This window comes from Papio anubis, chromosome 7, assembly GCF_008728515.1.
Source record: "Papio anubis isolate 15944 chromosome 7, Panubis1.0, whole genome shotgun sequence".
NCBI lineage: Eukaryota > Metazoa > Chordata > Mammalia > Primates > Cercopithecidae > Papio > Papio anubis.
In genome coordinates this window covers 99,301,962-99,323,234 of record NC_044982.1, presented here as the reverse complement: position 1 = coordinate 99,323,234, position 21,273 = coordinate 99,301,962, and the positions used below count along the sequence as shown (strand labels likewise).

At 46.3% G+C, this 21,273-nt stretch overlaps 1 protein-coding gene across 5 annotated transcripts in view; it reads left to right on the top strand.

Annotated features, from left to right (window-relative positions):
• WDR93 (WD repeat domain 93) overlaps positions 1–20,994 on the top strand; it is a 51,209-nt gene extending 30,215 nt beyond the window's left edge. For 4 of the 5 annotated variants that reach the window (XM_031668347.1, XM_031668350.1, XM_031668349.1 and 1 more), the window contains 9 exons: positions 5,390–5,561; positions 7,242–7,312; positions 7,895–7,981; positions 9,668–9,787; positions 11,221–11,434; positions 13,685–13,748; positions 15,475–15,631; positions 15,938–16,133; positions 20,632–20,994. In XM_031668347.1, the coding sequence (XP_031524207.1) occupies positions 5,390–5,561; positions 7,242–7,312; positions 7,895–7,981; positions 9,668–9,787; positions 11,221–11,434; positions 13,685–13,748; positions 15,475–15,631; positions 15,938–16,133; positions 20,632–20,749 (1,199 nt within the window). In that variant the 3' untranslated portion in view covers positions 20,750–20,994. The remainder of the gene's footprint in view (positions 1–5,389; positions 5,562–7,241; positions 7,313–7,894; positions 7,982–9,667; positions 9,788–11,220; positions 11,435–13,684; positions 13,749–15,474; positions 15,632–15,937; positions 16,134–20,631) is intronic. The other variant, XM_031668348.1, reaches the window with a different exon arrangement.
• The last annotated feature ends 279 nt before the right edge of the window (positions 20,995–21,273 follow it).

The following is a 21,273-nucleotide window of genomic DNA, read 5'->3' as shown; positions in this document are numbered from 1 at the left end:
TCTCCTTTTGCCATTGATTTATCTGTTCTTTCCGCCTTTCTCCACATGTCTTATCTTTTCAATTTATTAGCAACAATATCAAAATTACAAACATAGTTATGAAGAGGAAATTTTTTTTAAACTCATAAGCTCTGAGACATAAAAACAAAAAATGTAAGTAATGCATTTGTATTACATACAGTTAACTAACAGAATTGGAAGGTCAGGAAAGAAAGGTGTCTTTTCTGAATTGCCAGGATGAGTTCATTTATTCCTACATTTCTGTGGTAATTCATTTGACTGCTAGTTGTAATACATTCATTCCTACATTCCTGTGTTCATTTATTCATTATTATTTGCTGAATGCCCATAATGTACCAAGCACAAAGATGAGTAAAACACCTCTCCTCTCCTGCACTCTAGAAGCTGATAGTCTGCTAAGGGAGAATGACAAGAAACCACCATAGTAGGATGTGATAAGTACAGCAGTGGGGACCATCAGGGACTGTGAAAACTCAGGGTAAGAAGCGACTGACTTGCTAGGGAGTAAGCAAAGGTTTTATCAAAGAAAGGGACATTTGGGCAAAGTTTCAAAGGAAGGGACTTGGTCAAGAGGAGCAGAGAGGCTAGCTATTGTAGGCAGCGAATACAGAGGATATCGTCTCAGCATTCACACAAGATCACAAAGACATATCTATAAGAATGTTCACTCCTGGTGGACTAGTAGTTAGGATTTAAAAAAAAAGAAGAAGAAGAATGTTCACTGTAGCATTATGCACAGAGGTGAATAATTGGTTAAATAAAATCTGGGCAGTGCGCGGTGGCTCATGCCTATAATCCTAGCACTTTAAGAGGCCAAGGTGGGCGGACTGCTTGAGCTCAGGAGTTCAAGACCAGCTTGGGGAACATGGCAAAACCCCACTTCCACAAAAAATACAAAAATTAGGCAGAGTGGCTTGCACCTGTAGTCCCAACTACTTGGGAGGCTAAGGCAGGAGAATCACTTGAGCCCAGGAAGCAGAGGTTGCAGTGAGGTGAGATTGTGCCATTGCACTCCAGTCTGGGAGACGGGAGTGAAACCCTGTCATAAATAAATAAATAAATAAATAAATAAATATCTGGTACACTCATACAAAAGAATACTTTGCAACCATTAAAAAAACAAAAGAGAGGCCAAGTGTGGTGGCTTAGGCCTGTAACCCTAGCACTTTGAGAGGCCAAAGAAGGAGGATCACTTGAGCCTAGGAGGTTGAGGCTGCAGTGAGCTATGATCACACCACTACACTCCAGCCTGGGTGACAGAACAAGACCCTCGTTCAAAATCAAGAACAACCCCCCAAAAAGGGAAATGAGAAAGGCGAAGAATAGACAATTTTCTCTTGTAAAAGAATGTAGTGGTCAAACTTGCTCTATCAATATTTATTATAAAACTGCAGTTATTAAGATAAAAAATAGATAAGTGAATAATAGAAATATAGATGAAATATAGAAATATAGATAGATAGAAATAGCAGAAAGAAAAATAGAGGAAAAATAGGTGAATGAAACAGGATATAGAGACGAAAATAGACCCAGGCATAAATGGACACTTGATGCATTACAGAGGCAGCACTACGGAGCACTGGAGAAAGGGTGGTCATTTCAATAAGTGGTGGTGGTGGTTTATATGGAGACAAAAATAAAACTTAACCCCTGCCTCATGCCATACACAAAACTAAATTCCAGAAGAACTGTAGAAGTAAATATATGAAAGGCAAAGCAGTAAAGCTTTTAGAAAATAATACAGCCTTTAGGCCCAGTGCAGTGGCTTATGTCTGTAATCCCAGCACTTTGGGAGGTCAAGGCAAGTGGATCACTTGAAGCTAGGAGTTCAAGACAAGCGTGGCCAACATGGCAAAACCCCGTCTGTAGTAGAAATACAAAAAAAAAAAAAAATTAGCTGGGCATGATGGTGTGCACCTGTAGTCCCAGCACTTTGGGAGGCCGAGGCAGGCAGATTGCTTGTGAGCTCAGGAGTTTGAGACCATCCTGGGCAACATGTAGAAACCCCATCTCCACAAAAACCAAAATACAAAAATTAGCTAGGCATGGTGGCATGTGCCTGTAGTCCCAGCTACTTGGGAGGCTAAAGCAGGAGAATTGCTTGAGCCTGGGAGGCAGAGGTTGCAGTGAGCTGAAATTGCGCCATTGAACTACTGCCTGGGTGACACAGTGAGCGAGATGCTGTCTCAAAAAAAAGAAAAAGAAAATAATATAAACAATACCTTTATCACCTCTGGGTACAGAAAGACTTTTCAAATAAGACACAAAAAGTACTTACAATTCTAAAACATTGAATAAATTTGGCTACATTAAAATTAGGAATTTCAAATCATTCAAAGACATCATTAAGAGGATGAAAGAGGCCGGGCGCGGTGGCTCAAGCCTGTAATCCCAGCACTTTGGGAGGCCGAGACGGGCGGATCACGAGGTCAGGAGTTCAAGACCATCCTGGCTAACACGGTGAAACCCCGTCTCTACTAAAAAATACAAAAAACTAGCCGGGCGAGGTGGTGGGCGCCTGTAGTCCCAGCTACTCGGGAGGCTGAGGCAGGAGAATGGCGTAAAAACCCGGGAGGCTGGAGCTTGCAGTGAGCTCGAGATCTCGGCTCATTGCAAGCTCCGCCTCCCAGGTTTACGCCATTCTCTTGCCTCAGCCTCCCGAGTAGCTGGGACTACAGGCGCCCGCCACTTCGCCTGGCTAGTTTTTTGTATTTTTTAGTAGAGACGGGGTTTCACCGGGTTAGCCAGGGTGGTCTCGATCTCCTGACCTTGTGATCCGCCCGTCTTGGCCTCCCAAAGTGCTGGGATTACAGGCTTGAGCCACCGTGCCCAGCCCAGATTCTTAAGAAAAAGAGAGATAATCCAGTACAAAACAGGCAACAGTATTGCACAGGCTATTCACAAAAAAAGATTATTTAAATAGCCAATAAACATGAAAAGGTGCTCACCATCATTAGTCTACAGGGAAGTGCAAACTAAAATCACAGTGAAGTAGCACAACACATTCACTAGGATGGGTAAAATTAAAAAGACTGACCACACCAAGTGATAGTGAGGATGTGGAACAATCAGTACTCCCATACATTGCATTTAGCAATGAAAACTGGTACAACCACTTTGGAAAATGGTTTGGTATTATCTAGTAAATTTGACAATAATTTGTATCCTATGACACAATATTTACACTGCTAGGTGATAGGGTGACAAACCATACCTGTTTGCCTGACTGAGGGGTTTCCTGGGATGTGAGATTTTTCAGTGCTAAAACTAGGAAACTCCTAAGCAAGCCAGCTTGAGTTTGTCACTCTACTTCTAGGAATGTACCCATAGATTTGCAAGCAAGTGTGTTCCAGGAAACATGTGCATGAATGGTAATAGCGACATGATTTTGAATAGCCCCAAACACAAAACAACTAAATGTTCATCAGTAGTAGAACAGATAAATTGTACTATATTTATTCAATGGAATACTATACAGCAACAAAAAACGAACAAACTGCAGCTACACACAGCAAAATGGATAAATCTCGTGAACAATGTTGAGCAAAAGAGGGCAGCTATAGAGTTAACACTGCATGGTTCCCCTTATGTACAGTTTAGAATCAGGCAAAATGAAACTATGGTGTTGAGGATGCATGTTTAGGTGATAAAAGCATAAATAAATGCAATGAAGTGGCTACCATAAAAGTCAAGAGAGTGGTTGCCACTCTTCCCAGAGAATTGTGATTAGAAAGGGGCCCCTGGGAAGCTTCTAGTGAGATGGCAATATTTTTTTTCTTTTTTCTTTTCTTTTTTTTTTTTTGAGACAGGGTCTCCCTCTGTCGCCCAGACTGGAGTGCAGTGGTACAGTCTCAACTCACTGTGACCTCTGCTTCCCAAGCAATCCTCCCACCTCAGCCTCCCAAGTAGCTGAGACTACAGGCACATGCCATCAGGCCTGGCTAATTTTTGTATTTTTTGTAGAGATAGGATTTTGCCATGTTGCCTGGCTGGTCTCAAATTCCAGGGCTCAAGCGATTCTCCTGCCTTGGCCTTCCAAAGTGCTGGGATTACAGGCATGAGCCACCGCACCCAGCCAATGTTCTATTTCTTGACCTGAGTAGATGATACCAGAGGTTTGCTTTATAATAACTCATTAAAATATATTAAGGTACATATTTTATGCTCTTTTCTGCATGTATGTTACACTTCACAATAAGAAAAAGGTTTAATAACTAAAATAAGCAACAATGAAGAGGATCTGTAGTACTAATATGAAATAATCTCCAAAATATTTTAGTAAGTGAAAATATAAGGGGTATAATTTATAATAGCAATTCTCAAACTTTAGCTGCATCATACTCATTTGGAGAACTCATTAAAACCCAGATTGTTTGCCTATAGTGCCAGCTACTCAAGAAGCTGAGGTGGGAGGATTGCTTGAACCAAGGAGTTCAAGCCTAGCCTGGGCAATATAGCACAACCGCTATCTCAAAAAACAACCCAGATTGCTGGGCCCCACCACAGAGTTTCTTCTATTCCAGTAGGTCTGGGGTGGGCCCTGAGAATCTGTATTTTTAGCAAGTTCCCAGGTGACTCTGTCACTGCTGACCTGGCATCATCCTTTGAGAACTAGTGTATCATATGATACTATGTGTTTATAAAACAGGTGTCGCCCTCTAGAAAGTTATGCAATTGTCTCTGAGGAAGCAGTCAAGGGCACTGTGGAATCTCCTGGGCAACTTGAGGGACCCAGACACCTTCCAAAGTGAACAGAATTCTGAAACTCAGGGCGCAAATCCAGAAAACAAGTCAGCCAGTTTTACTGTGGATTTAGGAACCCATGAAAAAGAAGGAAATGAAAGGTTATTGGGAAGAGAAATAGTAACAAAAGTGACTGATAAGAAAGGTTTTTTTTGAAGGAAGAAATTGGGTAAGTGTTGGCATAAGAAGAGACTGAGACTGCCTAATTATGTGAGTCTTCAGCAGTGGCTGAAAAGTGATGGTAACTGGCAGATTTGGGGCCTTCCTCAGCTGGGGAGACAGGGACAGTGATTTAAAGTCTCTAGTGGCATTGTGAACATTTCCCTGCCCCACCGCCCCCACACCCCGGCCTTTGCAAATATTCTGTAATCCAAAAGCAGAGAGAATGATGTTGGGATGAAGATACAGAAGAAGGAGGACAGCAGCTGCTCTCTGCCTGGGCTCTGTGAGCTGGTGGGGTACAGGAGAGACTGGGAGAAGACTGAATACAGACCAATTGCAGAGCAAGAGTGGATTTCTGAGGATGAGGGATTCTGCAGAAAACTGGGGAATGTGGAGGAAGTAGGGGAAAATCAGGAAAGGGGAAGTCAGATGGCTTGACTAATTCTGTATATTTTCAACCTAGGCACCACATTCAAAAGCCCCCTGGAAGTCTTTGCAAAGATCAAGGACTGCTACGGACTGGGCTCCGGGCAGAATCATTTCATCAAGGATAGTCAGTGGGAGCAGCAAGCTGAGATCTTCCAAGCTTCCTACAAGAAGTACCTAGATGGGGAGTGGGAGGAGGAGCCACTCAGGTGAGCCCCCTAATCCCAAGAAAGCCAGGGAACCTCCCCAGGCTTCTGCTGTCTTGGCACATACAGGAATCAACCCAAGGACCTGAATTAATCTGAGATCTAAAAGCTCTTTCTGGGGCCGGGCACAGTGGTTCACACCAGTAATCCCAACACTTTGAGAGGCTGAGGCAGGAGGATCATTTGAGCCCCCGAATCTGAGACCAGCCTGGGCCACATGTCAAGACCTTATCTCTGAAATAAAGAAGCTCTTTCTGGTTTGGGAGAATTTTCAGAGAACATCAGCAGATATTTTGAAATGTTGTGTAGAGATTGTTACTATACAGTTAGAACAAAGGTTGATAATATGGAGTTAAAAGAAGAAATAGATATCTATGTAAATGAGAAATATAATTTATTTCAATTTTATATATGACATCTCTTTAAAAAATTTTTTTTTCTGGTTATCTAAAAAACACAGAGGCCAGGCACAGTGGCTCAGGCCTGTAATCCCAGAACTTTGAGAGTCTCAGGCAGACGTATTACCTGAGGCCAGGTGTTTGAGACCAGCCTGGTCAACATGGTGAAACCGTCTCTACTAAAAATATAAAAACTAGCAGGGCATGGTGGCGGGCACCTGTAATTCCAGCTACTCAGGAGGCTGAGGCAGAGAATCACTGGAACCCAGGAGATGGAGGCTGCAGTGAGCCGAGATCACGCCGCTGCACTCCAGCCTGGACAGAGAGACTCCGTCTCAAAAAATAATAATAAAAATATAAATAAATAATAAATAACACAGAAGATCCTAAAGACAAATAAAGTCACCACTACTAAAATTCTTCTCCATTTCCTTCCTGTCTTTCTAAATGTAATGTAGCATAGGTGTATAATTATTATAATATATGACTTTCCCATCTTGGTGAGCAGTTAGGTCTCATTAGCTCCAAATTGTGTTGGAGAGCCCCAGTCTTTGAAGTATCGATGAGGGAGCTGGTTTTAGGAATTAAGTTTCCTCATAGCTACTGTGGATCTCAGGAATGTTCTTGTTCTCACACGGGAAGGGAAATCTCTCGTGCTGTCAAGTGGACCTTAAATTTTCTTACTTCAGGACGCAAAGTCCTAAGGCTGCCCTGACAACAGCTCCCTGTTACTGTCTGAAACCATGACAAGATTCAGTGGTGTGCTGGGGCTGGCTCCTATGGCATAGTGAGATAATTAGGGTTTTGCAAGCCAGTTGTTAAACTACCGTTAGTTGTCCATTGTGGGAGCATTTACACCATGAAAATCTGCAAATCCTACAAATTGGGGCCTCTTTTATTTAAGAGACCTAGTTTATTAGTACAACACTGGCTGCATTGCCCCTAGGATAAGAGAACATCTGTGTAGATCACCTAAGTCTGCTCTTTAAGGAGATCTTCCCCAAAACAGAAGTGGCTCTCCAAAAGACAGCTCTCTCTGGCAAGAGCTTTGCACACCACACTGGCCTAGGAGTGATTCCCAGCCCCACCCAACCTGCCCTCACCAGCATCCAAGGTCAGCACATCCCACCAGGACCAGCACCTAGAATGTGATTTGCTTCATGGCCTTCGTACACCTGGGAAGGTCCATTCTAACTATGTATTCTGGTTTTAGGACCAAGACTGCCAGCATCTCTCCTTGCCAGGGAGTCTACATGGCTCTGACTCATGTCTCTTTCTTTCCCAGTACAGCCACCTTCTATTTCCTTCTTCCTAGCTGTCTCTTTGCAATGCCAACGGAAGTCAAGGGCCCCACAGGTAAATGAACATGAAGTGGGTGGTTGTCCTAGCAAGGGGTCACCTTGGGGAAACCCCTCAGCAAGCCCTCCCAGAGATGTTCCCCAACAAACCTCGCATGGTAGGAGGGAATGAAGAGGGGAGTTCAGTTGCCAGCTGTAGCCTGCCAGTTTCTGTTTGCATCTGTGGCCCTTGAGCACAGGTTCCCTGATCACAAAGGCTGGCACTGCCTTCAGGGAGTGGTTGCCATAGGAGAAGGCATGAGCCCACATCCACCAGGCTACTTCTGGGTATGAATTTGTCTTGTAGAAGATGTTACTTAAAACACGGAGGGTGTGAATTTTCTAGATGTGAAAGCAGCCAAGGGGGAGTTGAGACTGTCCTCCCTATCCAAGAAGGCAAGCGGGCCCCAGGAACAGCCCTCATGGGGCTGCCCAGTCCCTCTCTCTTGGGAAGCTCACTCTTCTCTTGGGTGCTGCCCATTAAAACAAACTACTTCAGACTTCAAACCAGCTTCCTCTTGCGCAAACACCTTCTGTGCAAACCAAAGGCCACCCATATTTATTATGTAACACCCATTTTCTCTCTTTTTTTTTTCCCCAGGAATGACCTGTGTCCTTGGTATACACTGGACCAGAAGTCACAATTTCTTCCTGTATTCACTAAACCGAACTCTAAAGGATAAAGCTGGTACTCTACTGCTGAGATGGGAGTCACCTAAGCTCAGGACTTGCAGACATGTCCTTCTCCAGCTTAGCTGAGAGCATGTGACTGACATACATCAAGTGTCACTTTAGGGACCAGATCTAGGCAGGCAGTAGGGGGCTTGGTGGGTATAGTGTGACCCCAAGAATCTGTCTCTGAAATGTCATGTTCCTTAAAGACAACAGGTCAATAGGGACAAAGTCTACAGTCAGGTCCACAGGGCTCCTTAAGCAGCTAAGGTAAAAAGAGAGTAGGCTTGGCTGGGCGCGGTGGCGCATGCCTGTAATCCCAGCACTTTGGGAGGCCGAGGCATGTGGATCACCTGAGGTCAGGAGTTCAAGACCAGCCTGGCCAACATGGTGAAATCCCATCTCTACTAAAAATACAAAAATTAGTTGGGTATGGTGGCACGCACCTGTAGTCTCAGCTACTCAGGAGTTTGAGGCAGGAGAATCACATGAACCCGGGAGGCAGGGGTTGCAGTGAGCCAAGATCGTACCACTGCACTCCAGCCTGGATAACAGAGTGACACTGTCTAAAAAAAAAATAAAATAAAATAAAGAGAGAGAGAGAGAGTAGGCTTGGAATCAGAAGGTCAGTGCTAATCCTAGCCCAGCTGTCTGCAAACCATGTAGCCTCAGGCCAGTTGCTTCACACCCCAACCAACTTTTCATGTAAAACATAGAACTAATTAATTACACCATTGTTGCCTAGTGTATGAGTTTGTTGAAAATAGCAAAATCCAGAGAGTTTCTCTATGTGAAAGCTCTTTGAAATTGAAAGGCACTAAGGAAATACAGGTTGTTGTTGTTTTACAAATTTATGGAGGTGACCAGGCGTGGTGGCTCACGCCTATAATCCCAGCACTTTGGGAGGCAGAGGCTGGTGGATCTCTTGAGCCCAGGAGTTTGAAACCAGTCTGGGCAACATAGAGAGACCCTGTTTCTACAAAAAATAACCAAGCAAGGCGGCATGAGCCTGTAGTCCCAGCTACTCAGGAAGCTGGGCCAGAAGGATCACTTGAGCCCAGGAGGTTGAGGCTGCAGTGAGCCAAGATCGCACCACTGCACTCCAGGGTGACAGAGTGAGGCCCCGTCTCAAAAAAAAAAAAAAAAAAATTAATGGAAGCAGTTACATGAGCAAGTTTGCTTTGTGAATATTCCTTGAAATTTACTCTTGTTATACTTTATATTACACTTCAAAAGTAACATTAAAAAATTCACAAAGGAGGAGTTTCTTTTCTTCCATCCCTTTCCCAGGCAACCTGGCTTCTAATCTCCTTCTATACTGACTGTATGGCCTTGAGCAAGTCACTTCTCTGCCTCGGTCTCCTCATCTTTAAAAAGAAGATACTAATAGGACCTACTTCATAGAACCCTTGTGAGAATGCAATGAAATTATGTGTGGAAAGTGCCTAACACAGTATCTAGCACCTAGGACATATTCATTAAACATTAGCTGTAGAGGAATAACAGTGTGACATTATCTTATGATCCTAGGCAAGGAGAATAGCACTTCATAAAGAGAAGGAAGATGGTGAGTCCAGACAGGTGTTCCTGGTTCCCATTCCCTGAACAGGGAGACCAGTCTGAGTCACAGATTGTCCAGGTAGAAGTGATGGGTAGGTGCAGAGTCTGGGGGGAACTGGTTGAGTATTGTCCTTCCCCCTAGACCCTGAGGGTGTGTGGCCCTGTGCTGCGCCCATTGCAGTCTCTCAGCTCAGCTGCTCCTCCTCCTACCTGCTGCTGGCCTGCGAGGATGGTGTGCTCACGCTGTGGGACCTGGCCAAAGGTGAGCCCTCCCTGCCTTTCTACCTAATACTCTGGGCAATGAGTCTGGGAGCTCTAGAATTCCCACAGGCCCTGGGGCCTTCTGTTACCTCTGTGTTCTTAAAGTCACCTTGGAGAACTGGTCCTGCTCTCCTCTCATTCATTTATTCAACAAACATTTATTGGACATAATATGTGCTAATGCTTCCCACTGCCAATGTGTTTATTGAGTGACTTCTCTGAGCCTGGCACTGTACTAGGCTCTGAAATATGACCATTGCCTTCATTCTTACACTCCAGTGAAGAATTATGTCTGGCACAGTACAGGTGATCATGGTGACCTCAGCCCTCCTCCTTCCCCCAGCCCCCAAGCTCTAAATAAGTGAGTCTTCTTCCCTGCTATTCCCCCCCATTCCCAGTCAGCAGGAACTCTATTGTATTGGAGTTAAGAGACCTATAAAGCAATCAAAGCGAGACCAGAAGCTATTCTGGATGGGTGGCACTGTGGTGGAGTTCTAGGGTCCTGGGTCCAGCTTTGCAGATACAGAAATCAATGATACTGCTCCCTAAATTCTTCAGCCTCTAGGGAAGCAGCTCCCTCTAACCAGACTTTGTAAAAGGCCATTAATAACTCAGTAGTTTGCCATTTTGCAGTTGGAGATGTATTTTTCTAGAGAGTGGAGGTGGGCCACCTTCACTGGGCAGCCCTCCTGGCAGGTGCAGAGCATCAGAGATAGTACCCTGTTTATTGAGCAGCTTGTGATCAGACCGGGTTGCTGACTGTTCTCAGGGAGGCATCTGTCAAGCTAGCAAATTGCCTTCCTCACTTGGCTATCACTTTCTGAAGAATGCAGTGGTTATTTCAACTTTGGAGGATATTTTCCCCACACACTGCCAAGATAAACACCACTAAAGACCCTCCTTTATTTTATTATTGAACCAACAGCATTATTATAGAAGCAAAAGATATTACAAGGAAAGAAGAATGATGATGATTTCATAAGCCCTTGACCAAAATAGCTTGTTTTCATTTTTTTCTGGATATTAAGTTCTTGTTTGGCTACACACACACACACACACACACACACACACACAGCCTTCTGAAACAGCTATGCCTCCCCCTGCCCATATGCCTTTGCATCCCATGGTCAGCTGTGCCTCAGTCCCTGGCTGGGTTGTAGCTTCCTTCCACTCCAGGGTTGACCCTGCCCTCCTCCATGTTCTTGCTTCTCCCCCTCCCCAATTCCTCTCCAGACACAGCAGCGTTCCCCTGCAGGGGGCTTTTCTCTCCCATTGGGCACTGGGTTTACTGGTTTGCTCTCACAGGGTGCTCATTGCTTGATTTTGCCTTCACATCCTACAAGTCCCTCACACACTTGCTGGTCACAGCCCCTGTGCCCATGGCCCCCTCCCCTATCCCCTTTTCTGACCGGCTTGTGTGATTACTTTCTCCAGGATTCCCTCTTGGGATCGCTGCTCTTCCTCAGGGATGTTTCTGCCAAAGCATTCACTTCCTAAAATATTTCTTGGTCCACAAAGGACAGAATATGTATCCTGAAGGTCCAGTGAAATCCCAAATGAAATGTGTGGTGCTGTGCACAGATGCCTCCCTCCATCTGTTGGAGGCTAGTGGGACCCAAGGACCCACCATCAGTGTGCTTGTTGAGAGGTCAGTAGCTTGAGGGCCGCATGGGGTAAATAATCAGCCAGACAGATTATTTTAATTGCTATTTAATAGTAAAATCTGACAGCTTCTCTGACTACAGTCTACCTTTTGTATAGTCATCACTCTCCTGGTGAGTTTCTGAAGATCGCCAATGTCATATATATATTACAATTTTTTCTAACAAAATTGTATGATGGCACATCTGCTATGGTTTGACTATCCCCTCCAAAACTCATGTTAAAACTTAATCCCCATTGTGGCAGTACCGTGAGGCGGGGCCTTTAGGAGCTGATTGGATCATGAAGGCTCTTCCCATATGAACGGGTTAACCCACTCATGCATCAGTGGATTCATAGGTGAATGGATTAATGGGTATCATGGGAGTAGAAATGGTGGCTTTATAAGAAAAGGAAGAGATACCTGAGCTAGAACATGAGCACACTCAACTCCCTCGCCATGTCACACCCTGTGCCATCTCAGGACTCTTTAGAGAGTCCCCACCAGTAAGAAGGCTCTCACCAGCTGTGGATCCTTGACCTTGGACTTCTCAGCCTCCAGAACTGTAAGAAATAAATTCCTTTTCTTTATACATTATCCAGTTTTAGGTATTCTGTTACAAGCAACAGAAAATGGATTAAGACAACATCCTTCCTATCCCATACACCAAGAAGAGGCTCATTTCTCCCACAGTAACCTTCCATCAGTTTCCCCAGGGATCTCTCTCTCTTTTAAACATTTAAAAATATTTAATGCATGCAAATGAAACTGTATAATGTGTGTGTGTGTGCGCGCATGTGTGTACGTGTGTGTGTGTAATAAAGAGTAGTGAGATCAACTCCCCTGTAGCCGTTGGAAATCGATAATCTCCAGTTCCATTTGGGCTCCCTGTATAGCTCTCCCTCATCAGTCCTTCTTGCTCCACCCCAAACACCTTATTAATTACCTAATGCTAAATAACAAAACACCCCAAAACTTAATGGTTTAAGAAAATAGTCATTGTTTAGTCCTTGAGTCTGTAGGTCAGCAATTTGGGCTGGACTCAGTCCATTTCTTCTACTGGTCTCACCTGGGCTCTCAAATGTGCCTTCAGGCAGCTTGCAGCTCTTCTAAGATGGCTTCACTCACACACCTGGCAGTTGGCAGGTTATTGGCCGGGGCACCTCAGTTTTCCTCATGGTCTCTCCTGCAGACTAGTATAGGCCTCCTCACATGGTAGTCTAAGGGCTCCCAGCAGCAGGGGAGGGCAACCCTAGCACACAAATGCTTTTCAAGCTTTTGCTCATGTTACATTTGCTAATGACCCATGGGGCAAAGCACATCCCACGTCCATGCCCACATTCGAGCAGTAGAAAAACAGACTCCATCTTTTGATGAGAGTCACTGCCAAATACAACCAATTGCTTTTCAATCTACCACACCATTTTTCTAAATTCATCATTCCTTTGTTCTCCTTTAAGAATTAACCACATTTAGGCCAGGCACAGTGGGTCACACCTGTAATCCCAGCACTTTGGGAGGCCAAGGTGGGAGGACCACTTAAGCTCAGGAGTTCAAGACCAGCCTGGGTAACATAGTGAGATCCCTTCTCTGTGAAAAGAAAAAAAAAATTATTAAAAAAAGAAAAAGAATTAGCCACATTTGTATGACTGTATTTCTAGACAGTACATTATTTAGCTTTGCATATTTAGGAAACTTATAAAGGGAACCATATTCTATATATTTTCTAACTTGCCTCCCTCCCTCCCTCCCTCCCTCCCTCCCTCCTTCCTTCCTTCCTTCCTTCCTTCCTTCCTTCCTTCCTTCCTTCCTTCCTTCATTCCAGTTTGGTTTGAGACAGGGTTTCCCTCTGTGGCCCAGGCTGGTCTTAGGCTCCTGGGCTCAAAGTGCTTGGCCCCCAGAGTGCTTGGATTACAGGTGTGAGCCACTGCACCCAGCCTCCAACTTGTTTTTCAGTGGTATTTATTCTGCATCTTGCTTTGCAACATTGTTCACAAGAGCCATACATGTTGATGCATGTAGCTCCAGTTCTTTTATTTTCATTACTGTATTATATTTCATTGTATAATATACCACAATGACTTAAGCATCCTCCTAATAGATATTTGGATTGTTCCTAATTTTTTGGACTATGAACAGCCTCCTCACATATTTCTTGATTTCTCTGAATTTCCCCAGGATACATGCCTAGAAGAGGATATCAAAACTTTTAAACTCTTAAAGTAGGAGAATGCCTGTGTGTTTTCTGTCCTATAGGCCTGTAAAGCACCTGGATAAAACCATCTGTGCAGTGGCCCCAGTCCCAGCCTTACCTGGCATGGTAGGTTCCCCATGCCTCTCTGTGAATGCCCCATGCCTCTCATTTGAATGTGTGAATGTGTCCATCTATCCTTTAGAAAATGCTTATTGAAGGCCTGTTACGTGTTAGGCACTGGACTAGCTTTCGGGCTTACAAATAGAGAAAGAACTTGCCTTCATGGAGTGCACAGCTCATTTGGGAAGACAGAGAAGTCACCAGACAGCTGCCCTAGAACATGAGAAAGGCTGTAATAGGAATTTTTTAATGCATGCATGGAATAGAGAGAGGGGTCACCTAACTCAACCTGCAGAAGTTGGCAGCAGGGCAGGACAGTGTGTTTTCTGGAGGAGGTGACAGCTGAGCTGAGCCAGAGGAGTTGAGAAGGCAACACCATGGAGGCAAGAGAGCACTATGTGTGTCCTGGGCACTGCAGGAAGTTCCAGCACCTGCTACATGAGATTGCTGTGGAATGTGGAGAGGGAAGAGGCTGGGGTGGGAAGACAGGTGGGCCAGACCGTGGAAGGTCCTGTACACTGGGCAGAACAATACAGATATGTCCCCGTGTGGGATGGCTCTCAAAACAGAGAGGTCAGAGAATGGGAACAGCATGTTTAGAGCAGGGATGGAGAGTTGAGAGATCTCAGTTCAGAGATGGACTCCACATTCTGGGCTACCTGTGGCTGTTGCCAAAGGAGAGGGAAGCGTGCACGGTTGATCCTCACTTGCAGAGCTGACTCCCCAGTCCTTACAGGGCCCACTGCAGGCCTGGAGAGAAAGTCTGTGATTCCTGATGTGGCCCTGCAGAGGGTGAGGGGCCTATAGGACCCCCAGGGGAGGCTTCCAGAGAGCCCAGGACTGAAAATGTAGATTCTATGCTCACCAGCCAGGTACAGTTAGTGAGTGGTGGTTGAAGTGGGGGTACAGCAGGTTCCCCTAGTTAAAGAGAGGGAGTGAATAGAGAAGAGGTTCCCATGGGCACTACCATCACTTACAGGACCTGGAAAATCAGTTCACAAAGTGACCGAGAGGGGCCCCAGGGAAAACTGCATGGGGACAGTCCTGCAAGCAGAGAGGAGAGTCTGAAGAAGGTGAGAGCAGTGTCCTGTGCTGCAGAAAAACCAAGAGCATGGTGGAGACAAGTGGCTGAGGCTGGAGACAGAAGCAGGAGGTCGGGAAGTGGACAGGGTGTGGAGAGACCCTCTTGTGTTGGGGAGGGGAAAGTAGTGTGGCAGCTGGAGGAGGATGTCGGGTCAAAGTGGGCTTTCTAAGGATGGGGAGAGTTTAGTATGTTCACTACAGAGAGGAAAGAGCCCAGGCAGGAGAGCGTCCCCAGCTCGGATCTCAGGCCAGGAGGGGCTGTAAGATTGAGCAAGGTCCCTGAGGCAGTGGGAAGGAAAGGCATTGGGAGCACAGGTAAGAAACTGAATCTTGGCCACATGGAGAGTGAGCTCTTCGCAGAGATGCAGAGAGCTTGGAAGAGAGGTCGGGGAAAAGGGGGAGGAATGCATCGCCCTGGAGCAGACAGCATGTGGAGGAGAGCCTGTTGGCTGAGGGGGACTGCGGAGGAGTCAGCATACATGTGTGTGCAGGTCCCCAGCAGCCCTGGATGGATCCAGAGGCTGGGGCCCAAGAGGTTTTATGTCCAGCTGCTTCTCTCATTCCTTACTGGGGTGACCTCTACACTCGACCTTCCTGTGAGGGACAGTGTCCAGTAGAAGTCCCTACTCACCATCTATTTGCTCCCCAGGTGCTCATCTTTTCCAAGAATGGCTCTGTGTGCCTTATGGACGTGGCCAAGCGTGAAATCATCTGTGCCTTTGCCCCCCCGGGAGCCTTTCCTCTGGAGGTCCCCTGGAAGCCAATGTTTGCCGTGTCTCCAGACCATCCATGTTTCCTGCTCCGAGGTACGGAAAGGGACCAGGGCTGATGCCCACTGACCATTTCCCTGACTTAGTTCTCTCACAGAGAGAGCTCCTCCGATCTCCTTCCCACTCTATGCCCCCTCCATCATAGGCCAAAGTGAACCTCAGCTCGGTCCTCACAGCACACTTCGATAAAATGCCAGCAGGGTCTTCTCTCTGAAGTCACAGCTCAACCCAGATGACCCAGCCTTTATAAGCAGAGAGCAGCCCCCACATGCTCACCCGGACCACAGAGCCCACTGAGAAAGCGATTGTTGCACAGAACATGGTGTTCTTGTCTTGTCACAGGAGACTATTCACATGAAACTGAGTCCACCGACGATGCTGGAATCCAATATTCTGTTTTCTATTTTAATTTTGAGGCCTGCCCACTCCTGGAAAATATCTCAAAAAATTGCACCATTCCTCAAAGGGACTTGGATAACATGGCCTTCCTGCAAGCACTACCATTGGAGAAAAGATGTGAGCGTTTCCTCCAGAAGAGGTAAAGAGCTGTGTCTTCACCCCCTCCCGCATCTGAGGTTGTATCTGGATTGAGGGATAGTGGAGTTTGTTTTATGGTAAATCCTTTCAGCATTGAAATTTCCGCTGGCCGGGCACGGTGGCTGACGCCTTTAATCCCAGCACTTTGGGAGGCTGAGGCAGGCGGATCACCTGAGGTCAGGAGTTCAAGACCAGCCTGGTCAACATGGCGAAACCCTGTCTCTATCAAAAATACAAAAATTAGCCGGGCATGGTGGCACACGCCTGTAATCCCAGCTACTCGGGAGGCTGAGGCAGGAGAATTGCTTGAACCTGGCAGGCAGAGGTTGCAGTGAGCCAAGATCGCACCACTGCACTCCAGCCTAGGCGACAGATCAAGACTCTGTCTCAAAAAAAGAAATTTCCCCTAAGTGAAGGGTTCTACCCCATGATAGTGCATGAGCTGCACTCCACCTCACATGTGGATTGGTAGAAAAGGAGTCATTAATTCAGGCTGGGAGAAAAGAAGGGCTTCCAGCTGGTGTTTTCTTCCTGTCAAGACCATCTTTTTAACTTTCTCAAGTCCCTCTTAAAAGTATGTTAAGGCCAGGCACAGTGGCTCACACTTGTAATCCCAGCACTTTGGGAGGCTGAGGTGGGCAGATTGCTTGAGCTCAGGAGTCCGAGACCAGCCTGGCCAACGTGGCAAAACCCCATCTCTACAAAAAACACACAAAATTAGCTGGGCGTGGTAGCATATGCCTTTTGTCCCGGCTACTCTGGAGGTTGAGCGCTTGAACCTGGGAGGCGGAGGTTGCAGTGAGCCAAGATCGTGCCTTTGCATTCCAGCCCAGGTGACAGTCAGACCCTGCCTCAAAAAAAAAAAAGGAACAAAGTATGTTTGGGTTATTAGACACAATCATTAAGATGGGGTTGGCAAACTATATGGGCCATATCCAGTCCACTGCCTGGTTTTGTAAATAAGGTTTTATTTGAACACAGCCATACTCACTTGTTTATGTATTATCTATGGCTACTGTGTGCTACAGCAGGAGTGAAGGCTGTAGAGGAGACAGCGTGACCTATAACGTCTAAATTATTTACATTGTGGGCCTTTACAAAAAATGTCTGCCAACCCATGATCTAAGCCCCCTTTCTTTTACCCATCATTCAGATAAACCGTGATGCATGTGTTTCTCCTCTTCCCCTTCCTCTTCCCACTCTCCCTAATCCTGCAAGCACCATTTTCTTGCCCTCCTTTCTGCTATCAAAGCATAAGGCACAGTACTCAGGCTGTTATGGAGAAATAGATGTATCTTCTAATCCATCTCACAACAAATTTCTGGGGATTTGCAAATCCTTGTTGATGATTCCTTTTGTGATCTGACCACACATTTGGGTGGATTGGGGTCATCACTGGAGCCCTGGATCCTCATCCCAGGCCTGCCATTACAGAATTAGGTGGCTCTGGCAGGCTCCTTTCCTTCCAGGGCCTCGATGTCCCTATGTATGTAATGTGACCTCTGAGATTCTGTGATCTCTCCAATCACCATAATGTCCCTTCACGACTGTTTCCCCCTTTCTCTATGTAGACTTTTTACTCGGGGAGGATTGAAGTAGAATGGTTAAGATATGCAGATCTGGAGCCAAACAGACCTGAGTTTGATTCTGACACTACCACTTACAACGAGCCCTTGGGCGAGTTACTTAGCCTGTCAGAGGCTGTTTCCTCATTCAGTCAAAAAACACATATTGTGCACCTGTGAGATGCCAGGCTGTGTTCTGACCATTTTAATGATGTCTGATTTTTTGGGCTTGAGGTATTAATGGGATGATACACGGAAAGTACCAGGCACAGAGTGGTTGCTCAGTAAATGGTAGGTATGACCATGATGATGGCTCCCTGCTAATCCAAGTTCATGCCTGGGAAAATTCTAAACATCGCCACTAGGTGGCACCATAGCTCCTCTCTGCTTCCCAGCTCATACCTGCACTTAACAGGGGCGTTCAAGTCCTTCCTGCGTTGTAGTGTCGGTCGATGGGAGGCTCTGGATACCTCCTGGAGGGAAATGTGCCTATTCGTCAGGAAACGAATATGGTCTCATGAGTCTCTGGGGAGAGAGAGAGACAATGAAGAAGACCATGGTTGACATTGGCCCTCTCTAAGAATGTTCAGCTATTCTTCACAGGGAGGGGAGTTTTTTGTTTGTTTTTGAGACGGAGCTCATTTTGTCGCCTAGGCTGGAGTGCAGGTGCAATCTGGGCTCACTGTACCTCTCTGCCTCCGTCTTCAAGCTGATTCTCCTGCCTCAGTCTCCCGAGTAGCTGGATTATTGGCAAGGGCCGCGCCACCACACCGCTAATCTTTGTATTTTTAGTAGAGATGGTTTCACCATGCTGGCCAGGCTGATCTTGAACTCTTGACCTCAGGTTATCTGCCTGCCTCAGCCTCCCAAAATGGTGGGATTACAGACGTGAGCCACCATGCCTGGCCTGATTTTATTTAAAAAGCAGCAAATGTATAAATTACTTTTTAAAAAAGTGTTAAATTGACTGAGCTGTGGTTTCACCCCTGTAATCCCATAGCACTTTGGGAGCCTGCCAAGGCGGGCAGGATCACCTGAGGTCAGAGTGTTGGGACCAGCCTCTGGCTACAAATGAGGAACCCTGTCCCTACTCAAAAGTATAAAATTAACCGGCTGGCGGTGAGGCACCTATAATCCCAACTACTCAGGAGGCTGAGGTAGGAGAACTGCTTGAACTAGGTAGGTAGAGGTTGCAGTAAGCCAAGATCGTGCCATTGCACTCCAGCCTGGGCAACAAAACGATACTCTGTCTCTAAAAAAAAAAAAAAAAAAGTTAAATATTCTATTCTCTTTCAATAAGTAAAAGGGATTTATTTTATTTTTGTTTTATCTATTTTTTGAGACAGGGTCGTCCAGGCTGGAGTGCAGTGGTCCAATCACAGCTCATTGCAGCCTTGACTTCCTGGGCTCAGGCAATCCTGCTGCCTCAGGAGCAACTGGGACCAAAGGCATGCGCCACCACACCCAGCTAATTTTTTTATTATTTGTAGAAACAGGGTCTCCCTATGTTGCCCAGGCTGGTCTTGAACTCCTAGGCTCAAGCGACCCTCCCACCTTGGCCTCCCACCTTGGCCTTACAAAGTTCTGGCACTATCGATGTGAGCCACCATTCTCAGCCTAAAAGAAACCATTTTAGATACAGGGAATTCTACTTAGATTGGCAGAGTTAAGGTCAAAAATACAAAGTACACATTGCTACTTTATCTTCAGCCCTTTCCTTTAAGAGGCAAATGAACACAAAATACGGTGCATCTTGCTTGGTTCTGAGACAGTGAAGGAATTTCTCCAGTGTTAAATATATTCATATAACCAGTTATATAAATCTAAATATAAAACCTATCTCCACATTTCTTTTTCTTTTTCTTTCTTTTTTTTTTTGAGATGGAGTCTCACTCTGTTGCTGTATTGGAGTGCAGTGGCACAATCTCGCTCTGATTGCAAAACCTCTGCCTCCCAGGAGTTCACGCAATTCTCCTGCCTCAGCTCTGAGCAGTTGGGACTACAGGCACATGCCACGCCCAGCTAACTTTTGTATTTTTTTTTAGTAGAGACGGGGTTTCACCCATGCTGGCCAGGATGGTCTCGCCAGGATCCACTGCTTGGCCTCCTCAGTAAACAGCAGGCTGAGCCACCGCCGATTTCGACCTCCACATATTTTAAGATAGCATTCACCATCTAAAGCTGAAGACACAGCCAGGTGCTGTGGCTCACGCCTGTAATCCCAGCAGTTTGGGAGACTGAGGTGGAGAATCACTTGAGGCCAGGAGTTCAAGATTAGCCTGAGCAACACAGTGAGACCCCATCTCTACATCTACATCTATAAATAAATACATTAATTAAATTAATTAGTTAAAATCTTATCTCCACATAGATGTCCCATATGCAGAGCCTCAAAACAAATCAAAGCTATGGTCATTGTCTTTCCCCCCAGAGTACTCCTCTTCCTGTTTGCCTAAGCATTTTAACGTCATTCAGCTGCACCCCCTTCCCCACCACAACCCCACCAACAGCCCCCTCCACCCTGCTAAGCATCACAAAAAGTGTCTTTTTGTGACTGGCGTATTTCACTCAACGTAATGTCCTCAAGAGTCATCCATGGTGGAGCACGTGTCAGAACGTCTTCCTTTTCAGTCTGAATGTTCCGTTGTGTGTAATACCACAGCTTGTCTGCAAATAGCCTTTTAGTTCCTCAGTTCGCCATCCTGTCTACCCACATGCACCTCACAGGTTAGAATGCTAGACCCTCATTCCTCCAGGAAAGGCTTTCTGAGCACCTGCTGTGTACCAGGCCGAGTCCTGAGGACACAGAGGTGATGCAGGAGTGTCCTCTTAGAGTTTCTCAGAGGAGCAGAGGGTAGCGGAGCTCTGCCCTCGGGGCTCAGGAGCTGGGGAAGTGAGGGGAGATTCCTCTCATCACAGTTGTGTGGTCCTCAGCTATCGGAAGCTGGAGAAGAACCCAGAGAAGGAGCAGGCCCCAGAGAAGGAGCAGGAGCACTGGGCCCGGCTTCAGAGGTACTCCTTGTTGCTCCAGAGACAGAGCTTCAAGAAGTGAGGCTGCCACCGCCCTGGCTCTCTGAAAAGGAGGTGTCAGCCACTAGGCAGCCGTTCCCAGGACGCTGAGGCCAAGAGAAATGTGACACAGCCAGAGCTCCACAGGCCTGCACTCGGAGTTTGGGGCCTCTGCAGAACCAGCAAGGGGAAAAGTATAATCTGGGGGACCTTCAACCACTAAGCCTCTTGTCAGAGCCTCAGGCAGGCAGATGTGTCACCTAAATAAACAGTGATATTGTCTCCAGACTCTCACGTTGCTGTGGTATATAACCCATCATTCCCACCGAGTCCAAACCCCAGCAGAGCCCAGATGACGGTTTCAACCAGAGTCCTTGGCCTGGTGAGGACCACTCACCTCCTAGGCCCTGGAGAGCCACTGTCCTCAGATGAGCAAGACGCCCCACCCACCAGCAACAGTGAGGGCCCCTGTTCTCCCCACCCACTTCTCCCTCCCCCGGCTGGCTCACACCTTTATAGAATAGTTTGGAGGAGCTAGGCTTAGGGTGGTGGCCTAAGGGCCTGAGG